This window comes from Engraulis encrasicolus, chromosome 22 (assembly GCF_034702125.1).
Source record: "Engraulis encrasicolus isolate BLACKSEA-1 chromosome 22, IST_EnEncr_1.0, whole genome shotgun sequence".
Classification (NCBI taxonomy): domain Eukaryota; kingdom Metazoa; phylum Chordata; class Actinopteri; order Clupeiformes; family Engraulidae; genus Engraulis; species Engraulis encrasicolus.
The window spans coordinates 8042746-8057005 of record NC_085878.1 but is presented as its reverse complement, the minus strand read 5'-3'; the positions used below and the strand labels follow the sequence as shown (position 1 = coordinate 8057005).

Here is a 14260-nt window from a genome sequence, read left to right as displayed (position 1 = left end):
TGAGTATCTTACCTTAATGCCTCTGAAGCGGATGAGTGAGGAACTGGAGGAGAGAGGGCCTTATATAGGCCTCAGGGCCCCACTCACTCTGATAAGAGGTGCAAAACACACACACACTCACACACACGAGCATACACACACATGCCCGCACATGTACACATGCATATACACACAAACACACACACACACACACACACACACACACACACACACACACACACACACACACACACACACACACACACACACACACACACACACACACACACACACACACACACAGAAACGCAGGAGCCTTCCATACATCCTAAGCTAAGGCATCTTTAGGTGTCCAATATGTACACATGGATATACGGTGTAGCACTCACACACTTAAACACCATTTGTCCACCTTTAGGTTTACGTTATCTTTCAGCCTTGCTCCCTTAAGATTAGGCCCTCGCCTTCTGGTAGTTTCTCAGGGCTCATTAAGAAATGTGCTGTCTGAAAATGGCCACATTTACATGGTATTTTAAATTCTGAATTAATAATTCAGGATTAAATATTTACGCCTAGTTTACGTTGCACTTTCATTTAATTCTAAATTGTTAAGGGTTCACGTGACGTTTTCAGACTGGAATTAAACTTAATTCAGAATTAAATTGAGTTAATTCTGAATAAATACCCCATGTAAACAAGATCAATGTAAAGTAACACAGTCTTTTTGTACACATACAGGCTTCAGAATTTGTCTGCATGGCAAATATTATGAATTATTGATTATCTCTACATTAGAGGGAATGATTACATGTTTATAAAATATGATTTACAGTTATCAATATAACCCAATTGCGTAACAATCAAAACAAACATTTGTGTTATGTGACCGTAGGCCTATTGTTTTATTATTTCACACCATCAGAATGAATACATTAACACTGTTGGGCAGGCACATTGTTTCTTTTTGACACAGATATTTCTAATGTAGACCAGAATAATCTGTCATGCCTTGACATAGTTGTAGACAATCAGATGAGAGACATTTTACCCTTAGAACGTGTGTCTTTATACAGGGGTTTGCAGTGTTTGTAAACACTATGTTATGAAGAGGGGCAAGACACTGGCAGCTAACCACGTGAGCAACTATTTTCACAGACAGCTGTTTCCAACAATCAGAGGTTGAGTTTTGCGCAGATAGGTTCGCACAGCCAGGGGAAAACACAAATTCAGAACCCATGTATACAGTCATTGGTTGTAAGTCAGTGAGTAAGTATGCCTTTTATTATCCCACAGTGGGGAAATTAATTTGTTACATACAACTTGTGTGAAAGTAGACGACATACTTACATACAGACACGGGACCAAAAAGTTGAAACATGGGTAAGGTAAAGATGTAAAATAGAAATGTTATTTAAAAAAACAATAGAGATGTTATTGTGTGAATAAATACATTTAAGAAAAGGCTTAACAACACAGATGTAGTGCAATACTAGGAGCAAACGAAAAACAAGAATAAAAATATGAAATAATAAGTTAAATTTAAAAAGAGAATCAGAGTATCATGTTATTGCCGTGATCATAATCACCACCTTAAAAAGCAAAACATCATCAGCAGCAACAAAACATATTGGTTGTGAGGACTGCCCAAATGTCCTCACAACACACACACACACACACACACACACACACACACACACACACACACACACACACACACACACACACACACACACACACACACACACACACACACACACACACACACACACACACAGTGTACTGTACAGTACAGAGTATACTAAGTTAATTCACTGTACATATATACAGGCCCTATGTACATATACTCTGCCAGAAGATAATTAAATAGAACTTTGTTCTATGTGCTATTTGGTCATAAAAAATTACGGTAACACTTTATTTTAGGGACACATCTATTAGCACTAATACATAAAATATTAATGCATGTGTAAGTAACTTGTAAGGCATGTACTAAGCAAAATAAGACAGTTGTTAAGCATGTATTCACAAATGTCTTGTTCATGCACAATAAGGGATTTATTACCAATATAACCTTAGTAAGGACCTAGTAGACCTAGATTTCTATTTATATGTAAGCAGTGGGTCAGAATACAATGTGTATAAGCTCCTGGTACACTGTGTGAACAAACCCTGAACAGTGTGAAAACAGATGTGGAATAAGGGTCCCTATTCTAAAGTGATGCATTGCTCAGCCCAGATGGCTTAGGGCCCCCGCACTACCTAGGGCCCCCACTCTACGTCCCTCACCCCCAGGAAGCAAAGTGTAAGAACATTTCAGATTCTACATTAGTCTCAGTAGGTATGAAGATCTCACTTATTCTACTCATGTTAATGAGTAATTGGAAGCATTATATAGCAAGGATTGGACGTAAAGTTATCAATGACGGTGGGTGGTGAGATGTCATTTTTTCATACACCAATTAGTTTTAATTGTAAAAACCCTGCAATAAATGCAGAATATAACGATGAGTAATAGTTTGGAAGCGAAACTAAGCTATTCCTTTCTGATAATTAAGTTAATGTTTGAGAAACTTAGCTACAAGAAGTGCAGTGCATGATGGGTACGCCCTTAGTCAGAAATGCAATGCATGGCCAATGCAGCAATGATAATATTTCTGTTGTTACGTACATGGCAAATTGTTTGGATAGCAACTAAATTTCACAAGTGAGGGGAGGAGCTAAGGACGTAGGTTCAGAGCTGGGTAGGTTGTCTGTTGGCCTAGATTGCGTACCCATCATGCACTGCACTTCTTGAAGCTAATGTTCTCAAACATTCACTTAATTATCACAAAAGAGTAGTTTAGTTTTGCTTCAAAACTATTATTCTAATGTTCTGCATTTATTTTGGGTTTTTTACAATTAGAACTCAGTGGTACATGAAAAAAAATTACATCTCACCAACCCACCGCCATTGACAAGTGTACGTTCAATCCTTGCTATATATAGGCTCTTGTTACCTCCCTCTCATTGATGTGGACAAGAGAAAACTAGATGACTCAGCTGGGTTAGTATTAATTATTTGATATACCCTTACACTTTGTAGATCGGGGGGGCTAGGTAGTGCAGGCCTGGGTGGTGTGGGGGCCCTAGGACTTTGGTAGTGCAGAGGCCCTGAGCCATCTGGGCTGACCAATGCATCACTTTAGAATAGGGACCCTTATTCTGCATCTGTTTTCACACTGTTCAGGGTTTGTTCACAAAGTGTGTCGGGAGCTTATACACATTGTATTCTGCCACTTACTACTTACTAATAAATAGAAATATAGGCTTACTGGTCCTTACTAAGGTTATATTAGTAATAAATCCCTAATTGGGCATGAACAAGACATTTGTGAATACATGCTTAACAACTGTCTTATTTTGCTTAGCACATGCCTTACAAGTTACTTACACAGGCATTAATATTGTATGTATTAGTGCTAATAGATGTGTCCCTAAAATAAAGTGTTACCAAAATTAGCAACTGAGTAGTTGAAAGTATTTTAGGTTGTGTTTGTATGTTAACCAAGAAGCGTCAGAAAACCAAAAACAACATATTATTGATGACACATTGTGTATGTAGCATGTGTCCATATGTAATGTAAGCCCAGCACAACACATTAATAAATAGCCTAACAATAGCATTTTACTATGTAATATTAATCATATCTCCTTAGCAGCAGGAGTCCACCCCAGCCAGAGAGCTGTTTCAGCAAGCTGTGCTGATCTCAGGAGTGACGCCTGTTTTCCTGTCAAGTCCTAAAAATACCTCCAGAGTTTACTAGTTTATCAGCTCACCCATACAGCATAGGTGACACTATACTGTTTATCTTCTGCCCCTTAACACGACCAACACGCTACTGTTTACCCAGACAAACACACACATGCACGGATGCATGCACGCACCCCCCCCCACACACACACACACACACACACTCTCTATCTCTCTCTCTCTCACACACACACACACACACACACACACACACACACACACACACACACACACACACACACACACACACACACACACACACACACACACACACACACACACACACACACACACACAAACACACACACCGTTTCCACTGTACTGCTCCTCTGGTCTGTATGTCTGGCCCTATAGACCCCTTTGCTGTTTGTACACAGAGGTGATGCAATCGGGCTGCGCGCACATAGTTGGAGCAGAACAGATAATTTACAGCACATTTGTAAAGACACTAGTCGGGTTGACAAGGCAATACTATTAAACTGGGTTTTTTTTTTCAGTTTTAATTTTCAATTACCATCCAACAGTAATAGCAATTCAAAATGATTGAAAATCAGTCGTATTTCACCGCTGAGAAAACTAGGTATTTAGTTGGAGTGTAGAAAGTTGAAAAAATGACTTTATTTGATCTGGACAGGATCAAACATACACGGGTCAAAGACGTCCAAAATGAAATTGTCCTTCAGTGTAACGGATACTTTCTGCTGACTGTAACTCTAAAAAACATAACTCTTTTTATTTATTTATTTTTCCAGTGAATTCATGAGAGCCTTGGCTGTCATCCATTCACTTGAAACAATTTAAAAATCATGTTTTTTTACAGTTACAGTCAGCAGGAGGTATCCGTTACACTGAAGGACAATTTCATTTTGGACGTCTTTGACCCACACCTGCATAAATCTGAAGCATTTATTGTGATCTGAAGAAAATTGTATTGCCTTCTTATTCATATAGCCTAAAATAGTGTTTCTCAACGGGGGCGGTACAGCCCCCAGGGGGTGTTGGAGAGCTCTAGGGGGGGCGTTGAGAAGGATACAGCTGGCAGGGGGTGGTGCTCAGTTGCCATTGGTGGACATTAGTCCATTTAAGTTTTCAATCCTGAGGTTTGTCAGTCTTATGATGATGTCAAGGGGGTGTTGGCAGGCTTGTGATGAAGCCAAGGGGGCATTTCTTCAAAAAAGGTTGAGAAACACTGGCAAGATCCCTTCCCTGCAGCTTTAAGATTTTATCTTAATGTTTTAAATGTTATTTTACTCTAATTTCTTTCTTTCTTTATTCCTTTCTTATTTCCTTTCTTTTTGCATTTGTTTTTTGTGAAGCACATTGAGTTGCACTTGTGTATGAAATGCTCTACACAAATAAACTTGCCTTGCCTTGCCTAAGATTTGATAACACCTCTCAGATCATTACTTAAAATGTCATTTGACTCTAATTTCTTTCTTTCTTTCTTTGTGTGTGTGTGTGTGTGTGTGTGTGTGTGTGTGTGTGTGTGTGTGTGTGTGTGTGTGTGTGTGTGTGTGTGTGTGTGTACATGTGTGTGCACGTTCTCATATGAAACCCGGACATTTGGCGCTGTATGGCAGCCTCCAGAGCTAGTTTGTGAATGTGGGCAGTGTGAATGTGTGTATGTGTATTTGGAAAGAGCTTTGAGACAATTTCATTGTTGTGATACTGTGCTTTGGTAGAATGCCCTAAAGTTGGACACTGCCTAATGTGGCACACTTTAAGGCTTAATGCAGGGCTATTCAATTGGCGGCCCTGGGGCCAAATGCGGCCCCCGAGATCATTTATAGTGGCCCCTGAAGTGTTATGCAGTAAAAATACCAGATTAATAAAATGTGAAAAATATGTAGTTCAGGGACATTTGAGTGATAAACAAAATGGATTTATAATGTTGAAAGAGCCCTTGTGTTCTCCATAATAAAAAAAGGACAGTGATGCATGTTCATTTTTAAAATTTGGTACCGCGATAGGTCACATTGCCCGGCCCCTTTATTTGATTCAGTTTTCATGAACTGCCCCCTGGACCAAACTAATTGAATAGCCCTGGCTTAATGGGTGTGGCTCTTCCCCACATTAGTAAATGCTGACAACATTATCACCAACTGAAAGCCCTACCACCCTGTTATCATCATCACATGATCTAGTATCTAGTAATACTCCAAGGAGGGGCTACCATCAAAGAAGAAGGACCCTGGGTGAAGTCAAATTACATAGCATTTGGCCAAATCTGTCTTAAGGGTATCAATCACTGCCAATCAAAACATCATTGTGATTTGTTAGTCTAAATATGTTGGGTAGGTATGGACATCAAAAAATAATGTATGGTGTATATGATATAATATAATGTCATATTTTTTTTATTTTAAACCATATAATTAGTCTCCCACTATAGGATAGGTGCTGTCATTTTTAAAAATAATAATATTTTTGGGGGCTTTTCTGCCTTTATATCGATAGGACAGTAAAGCAATGACAGGAAGCTTGTGGGGATAGAGAGACGGGGAAAGGTTGGCAAGGAAACCTGGGCTGGAATTGAACCTGGGTCAGCCATGTAGCAGATGTGCCCCACCGTGAGCGCCACGGCAGGGCTAGCATAGGTGCTGTTCTAAAGTGGGACACACAATTTTCCTGATATGGGACAGTTGTAAAAGTAGTAATTTAAATAAGCCAAACAATTACCGGTACTATGAAGTCAGACACCATGTCCACATGAAAAATCAATATTTAAATCTATATCAAAGTTGTATTTCAGTCTTTCTTGACTAATCTACTGGAGCATAGTTATCACTGCAACCTTTGAGTCCAAAAACCCCATGCTCTTTCCTCTAAAAGAGCTGCCATTTTGAAGCTATCAATTGTGTGCAGTGGGTTCAAACCGCCGTTCATATTTACCAATAAGTGAAAGTAAGGATACTTAATAAAATATGTTCTAAATGTGTAGCTGATATATCTTGAAGTGTGGCAGACAACATTTTCGACTAATATTTTACACTAACATGTTTTAAGCCTGGCTCAAACTACACGATTGTCGGCCCGATTCTCGGCTGAAAACCCCCCTTACGACAATCGCTGGAACGTTACCCCCCAGGACCATCGCAAGCGATTGTCGGGAAAGATTTCCTCGTCGTGAGCGACGTTCTAAGATAGAACTTTGGCAGCTCAAAGAGTCGCCGATCGCAAATCGTAGAAATCAAACACTGTTTGATATTTGCGACTGGAAATAGAACGTCGGGCATTGTCTCGGTGGCTGCGAGCAGCGACAAGATTGACAGCTGCGATTCTCTTCTAGTGTGCAGTGCACCCCGACCCCAAAATTGCACACACAATCGCTAGTCGTGTAGTTTGAGCCTGACTTTAGAGACCTTTTAATATACACTGTCCCACTTCAGGGAGAACCACAACTTTGTGACTAATTTGCATTACTATTTAAACTAATTCAGTTATGAACACTTAACATGTTTTTTTTAATCTTCTGATTGGATTAGAGCATAATAAAAAAAAGGTGACATGTGTTTATATTGAGATGTTGTCATTACATTTTAAAAAGACCACCAAAGTTAAAGAGACAAACACTGTCTGACATTAAGGCATTCTACCAATATGAGAACAGTTTACCTCATTTCAGAAATCCTGAATATTTGTATTTTTTTGTAGTTAAGCCCTGGTTAAATATGAGAATATATAGAATTTCTCCAAGTGTCTATGTAATTTCTGATTTCTTAAATGTTTGCATTGCCTAGTTTAGCAGTGCAGCCATATTAAGCGAAGCAATAGAGGCCTATAGAACCAAAGAGAAACAATCAAATGTACTTGTAAGCCCCTCAAAGATGCATGACAAATTCACCAGAGTGAATATATTATACTGTATAGGTGGATTCAGTATAAATGACCTGTTGACCTTCATTTAATATATTCTGATTCTGATCAAACATAGCCAAAATGAAATAAAAGAGCAACAAACGGCAGTTTTCTCAAGACATGTTCAGATTTTATTGTGTTGGGAAAGGCAGACTGCTAGAGGCTGTAGGGTCCTTATGCAAATCCAGATGACCAAATGCTGTCCTCAGCCTCCTGATGTTTCAGGGGTTTTCACGTTGTAATGTGTTTCCTACTCATCGCACCCGTCTCCAGTTGAACTCATCCATCACCATTTCTAACGAAGACAAAGAAGGGAAGAAGGGAAATTATACAAATATCAGTTAGACATTTGGAGGAATTAGTGGCCTGCTGGTGGTCTTACAAACAGGGGCGGCTGGGTAATAAGGTGGTATGGACATGTCCCCACCATGTTCACCAAAACTGTGTCCATGGCTCCTTTTGGACATGCACTCTATATTGACTCTTACTGCTTGAGTAGTGTTGAAGGAACATTTAAACTGTAGTCATACAGCACATGTAGAGCTTGAATGATGTTGAATGAGCTTGTTTTGAATGGACATATAAGCTACTAAGTTACTCCGCTCGATCTACTCTGTTGGACCTACATGGGGAGATATGAAGGTCCCAGAACTTGCAAATGTACATTAGCATTAGATATTTTCAACTGTACACAATGATGCCATGAACGTATGCAGTCGTATTACATTGCATAGGCTGCTCCATAGGCTATAGGCCATTGGCTGCTCTGTCCGATGTACTCTGTTGGATCTATACTATGGGAATGGAGGCTCATGCAAATGCATTGCAAATGTCTTCAGTTCAACACTTGCCAACTATACACACTAATGTCATCAATGTGTATTTTACAGTACACTTCTTTACATGATAATATTTCATGACATTACAGAAATTCTAAATTCTAGCCACTCTATTGGGCCTCCTCCACTGAACATTAATGGAGCGGGTAGAATGGTGTTGACTGGATAAATGTGGGTCTACTGTACTTACAGTGCTTGTAGAGTCTCAGAGATAATTACAATGATATTATTATTAGTAGTAGTAATATTAGTAGTAATAGTAGTAGTAGTTTTGTAATAGTAGTAGTAGTAGTAGTAGTAGTAGTAGTAGTAGTAGTGTTGTAGCCACTTGTATCGTCTCAGAGATCATTATAATGTTATTATTATTAGTAGTAGTAATAGTAGTAGTAGTATTGTAGTAATAGTAGTAGTATTGCAGTAGTAATAGTAGTAGTAGTGTTGTAGTCACGTACAGCACTTGTACAGTCTGTTGAGCCTGTCGAGGTCGTTCTTGCTCATCGCTCCGGCCTTGCCGATCTCCACATTGGCATTGGGAATGGGGATCATGGTGGGCTTGTTGTTCTTGGAGAAGGCGTACCTGGAGAAAACACATCAATCAGTCAATCAATCAATCAATCAATCAATCAATCAATCAATCAATCAATCAATCAATCAATCAACCAATCAGTCAGTAGGTTGATTTTGTTATGAGGATATGAAGGATGCCTGGCAAAATTGATCTATAATAACCTGTACTAAGCTCTGTGTGTGTGTCCCGATATATATATATTTTTTATTTTTTTTAAAGACTTTGTATTGTCATTGCACAGTGTCCTGCATAATTACACTTGACAGGTAGGCTACTCTAAAGCCACAAAGGTACAACGACATGAATGGACATATGAATGGATGGCTGGATAGATGAATGGATGGATTAGGGGTGTAAGTCAGAGCCTTCATGGCAATTCGATTCAATATCGATCTCAATATCGATCTGGAGCAAATGATGAAATTATTTTCGATACTGAAGAATGTCACACGATTCGATTTAATTCAATTCAGTTCAATTCAATGATCCATATTTTGATTTTACAGGCTAGGTTTCGTTTAAAAAAGAAAACGAAAGCTGTAATATTTGCATGCATTTTATTTCAAGTGTATGTTACTGACCTGTGGTACTGCATGACTGAGCCGTAGTCGTATCCAGTGTTCTGGTTCAGGGTATTCTTCTTGTTGAAGTTGTGCTTCATGTCTGAGTGACGCACAGGAGAGAATTATGTTACTTTCAAATGCTACAGAGAAAAGGAATGGTCTCTTATGTTAAAGATGTTTACGATAGGTAAAACAGACTATTGTAGCAATCTACAAGAAGCCATTACATATTCCACTTCAGTACAGAATAAAACGTGCTACAAAGTATATTCTTGATGTGAATGATTTGCTCATGTACTGTTTGCTAAAGCACTACACTGTAGAGTTCATATTTCCATATTATGTGCAATAATAATAGGCCTACCAGAAGCCCAGAGATGGTCACCAATACAGGGGAACAAAGGAACCAAGTGACAGTGAAAAAAAATAAAATCAAATGTGTTTGTTGAATGTGTATCTTACTATCGATGACATTCTCCCAGGCGACACGGATGTGGTTGTCGCGGTCGCTGCGGGTCTGCTCATGGTTGAAGCCCAGAGCGTGGAGCAGTTCATGCTGGACGGTGTTGTGGTACAGGCAGCCTCTCTTGGACAGGGAGAGGGTCTGCTGACCACCGCGACGACCAATAGAGGAGTAGCATCTGAGGAAAGGTCAGACAGAGGTCAGAGATAGGTCAGACAGAGTTCATCAAGGTTCAGGGTGATGAGGAGGCTTGTCCCGTCTTATCTTTAAACGTATCTTTCAGCATTGCAGCAATTTCAATTCATGCTAAACTATTCATCTTAAAATGTTACCAAGACCCCACAGAATATCACTTGAATTGTAAAGTAATTGCAATACTGTAGGTTGCTGAAGGAACTGTATTTTGTATTTTGTGTGTGCATGCATGCATGTGCGTACAAAGTATGTTTTTGTGTTACAGGTGTTAAAGCTACTGTATGCTTCGTCCCACTCCTTCCCAGATAAGTGGGGTTTCTTTTCCCCTTCTTGGTATTATTTGTATTTTGTTGGGAAATTTGTTGATTCTCGCTTGTAACATCTAAAATAAATCCTAAATCAACAGTGTGTGTTTGTGTCCACACCCATTCTTGGAGTAGATGCCAATGTAGTCCCTCTGGTTGGTGCGGGGCTTGAAGGTGATGCAGGAGACCTTGGAGAAGGAGGCCAGGCCACGCTCGATGATCTGCTTCTCACGGGAGGCTGGGGGTCACACAGGGGTCACAGGGTCAACAGAGGTCAAACACAGAGGTTTGGCAGAGTATTATCGCCAGCGCATATTTAATGGGTGCCCGTCAACAAGCCAAAAGTGACAGTAAATTCACCAAGTTGCCCAGAGGAAGCCATATTTACTTCATAGTTTATCTTTTAGGGCGTATATTTGTTTCTATGTGTAGTTTATTGGTTTCAAAGATTGGCAATTAGTGCATTAGGCTAGAGGTTGAAGTGTTGTGAATTACTGCTAGATACTGTGTATGGTTTAGGACTATAGCATTGAATGGTGGCATCAGGAAGCAGCTACCTGTAACTTCCAGAAATCTCTGCTGATGTAGACGGAAATGTAGACTTGTCATAGGACAACGCATCTCAAAGCTATCCTACTCTGACAGCATTTGCGTGTGTGTGTGTGTGTGTGTGTGTGTGTGTGTGTGTGTGTGTGTGTGTGTGTGTGTGTGTGTGTGTGTGTGTGTGTGTGTGTGTGTGTGTGAGTGAGTGTGTGTGTGTGTGTGTGTGTTGACTTACAGAAGTCTCTGCTAATGTAGACTGGAACCCAGACTCTGCCGTCATTGGACTTGGGCCACATGCAGCCGTGGGAGGTGCAGGGATCGGCGTTCTTCTCGTTCTCATCGTGAACGATGATGTCATCCTCTAGCTTGGGCTCATCAGCATCGTGCTCTGGGGATCAACACAGTTTTAAAGGACCACTTGGTAACATTTAACACATCTTAAAGGACCACTGGGTATCATTTAACACATCTTAAAGGACCGCTAGGTAACATTTAACACATCTTAAAGGAGTGCTATGTAACATTTAACACATCTTAAAGGACTGCTATGTAACATTCAACACATCTTAAAGGACCGCTATGTAACATTTAACACATCTTAAAGGACCACTAGGTATCATTTAACACATCTTAAAGGACCGCTAGGTAACATTTAACACATCTTAAAGGACCGCTAGGTAACATTTAACACATCTTAAAGGACCGCTAGGTAACTTTTAACACATCTTAAAGGACCACTAGGTAACATTTAACACATCTTAAAGGACTGCTATGTAACTTTTAACACATCTTAAAGGACTGCTAGGTAACATTTAACACATCTTAAAGGTTCACTGTGTAATATATTTAGCAGTCAATTTCCAGAATTCATGCTGCCTATTCAAAAATGTTGCCCACTAATACTTACAACCACCATCAATTTCTAAGCATTCATTATGACATGGACAATGACACTTTTCATACATGAAAAAGTGGAGTTTCTACATGTCCACCATTTTGAATGTCCAGAAATGGACATTTTAAGCTGCACAATGCACTGCACTTTGGTCATACTAGTAAACATTAGTTGATTAGTTTATACAATATTTATGAAAAGATCAAATTTGGCAGTAGGCAGCGCAGTTAAAATGAGCAGCATAGTTGTTGTTATGTTTTATCTTAATGTTTTAAATGTTCTTTGACTCTGATGTATTTCCTTCTTTCTTCCCTGTTTCCTTTCTTTATGCATTTGTTAATTTTGTGAAGCACATTGAGTTGCACCTGTGTATGAAATGCGCTATACAAATAAACTTGCCTTGCCTTGCCTTGCAATACCTACTCTGGCCACCATCCTACACAGTGCACCTTTAATGCAGCATTATGCAATCTTTTAACAGCATTTCATACATTGCTTATATTGATATATTCCAACATTGAAAACACGTTCAAAGTATTGTTATTTCGTTTGTCAGTTTTGACAAAATGTGTGGTTACTGCACTATGCCTTTGTACGGCAGTATTGGTTAATAAATTACCGATTCCATAGTTGGCTTTGAAAAGACGCTCTCCAACAGGAACATCATCTTCTAGAGACAAAAAAAACAACAACGAAACATGAGGCACAGCACAGGAAATACCAGACAATGAGACATGAGGTACAGTGAGTCCAATATGTATTTGATCCCTTGCTGATTTTGTTGGTTTGCCTACTAACAAAGACATGATCAGTCAATAAATGTTATGATAATATGTATTCTAATATGGAGAGACAGAATATCAAAAAGAAAATCCAGAAATTAACTTAAGAGAATATATATGAATTTATTTCCATTTCATCGAGCAAAATAAGTATTTGATCCCCTGCCAACTGATTACAGTTCCGGGCCCACAGACCAGATGGGCACTTCCGATCAACTTGTCATCTGAATCAAAGACACCTGTACATACTAACATGCATAAAAGACACATTGAATCAGCAGAATCAGTCCATAGTATGAGTGAATCAGTCACACTCCAACCTCAACAGCATGGGAAACGCCAAAGACCGGTCAAATGATATCAGGGACAAGATTTTAAACCTGAACAAAGATTAAATGGGCTGCAAAGCCACAAGAAAGAGACTGGGTATTAATGACCCAGTTGTTGATGCATTTCCTCCAAAATGTGAGGAATACAAAATGACTATCCATCAGCCTGTCTGGGGCTCTATACAAGATTTGACCTTTTGTAGGGATTTGATAATCATGAGAACAGAAAGAAAGCACCCTAGACCTGCACGGGATGAACTAGGCAATGATATGAAAGCTACTGGGACCAAAATCACTGAGAAAACTACTGGTAGCACTTAATGCCACAGAGGTTTAAAATCCTGTAGTGCACACACGGTACCTCTACTTCAGAAGGAACCTGTGCAGTCCCACCTGAGGTTCGCCAATGGACATCAGACTGGTTTAGGATATGATAAGGAGGTGCTGTAGTCAGATGAAACCAAAATCAAGCTGTTTGGCATTAACACAATTCAATGTGTTTTGAGAAAGAGTACTGCTGTCTATGATCCCAAGAACACCCTCCTCACCATCATGCATGAAAGTGGTATCATTATGGTTTGAGGGTGTTTGTCTGGCCAAGGCACAGGGCAACTTCACATCGTCAATGAATGGATGGAGGGAGAGATGTAATGTGCAATCCTGAGTGCAAACGTCCTTCCCTCCACCACTACACTGAAGGGTGGGCCATTTTTGGATCTCCCAACATGGCAATAATACACAACATACAGTCAAAGCAACGAAGGAGTGGCTCAATAAGAAGCATATTAAAGTCGTGGAGTGGCCTACAGTCTCCAAATATTAACCCTATAGTAATCCTATGGAAAGAACTGAACCTCCCATTTGCCAAGCTACAGAGCACAAACTGTTAATGTTTTAGAGATAATATGCAAAGAAAAATGGGCAAAAATATTTTCTACTATATGCACAAACATTGTCATCAACTAAAAGAAGCATCTGACCTCAGTGCTAGACAACTAGGGCTTTGCCACAAAGCAGTTTATCTTCTTTAGCTAGAGGGGTCAAATACTTATTTGCCTAAATTAAATACAAATAAATTAAAATATATTATTTTAAGTTATTTTCCGGAATTTCTTTTTGATATTCTGTCTCTCCATGTTTGAATACATATT

General features: G+C 39.4%; 1 protein-coding gene across 1 annotated transcript in view; it reads right to left on the bottom strand.

Moving 5' to 3' along the window:
• Positions 1-7805: 7805 nt before the first annotated feature.
• LOC134438241 (high choriolytic enzyme 1-like) overlaps positions 7806-14260 on the bottom strand; it is a 7234-nt gene continuing 779 nt past the window's right edge. Inside the window, exons 2-7 of the mRNA XM_063187751.1 lie at positions 11339-11491; positions 10681-10798; positions 10060-10238; positions 9616-9697; positions 8919-9043; positions 7806-7922 (exon numbers count right to left, since the gene is read on the bottom strand). Of these exons, the coding sequence (XP_063043821.1) occupies positions 7921-7922; positions 8919-9043; positions 9616-9697; positions 10060-10238; positions 10681-10798; positions 11339-11491 (659 nt within the window). The 3' untranslated portion in view covers positions 7806-7920. The remainder of the gene's footprint in view (positions 7923-8918; positions 9044-9615; positions 9698-10059; positions 10239-10680; positions 10799-11338; positions 11492-14260) is intronic.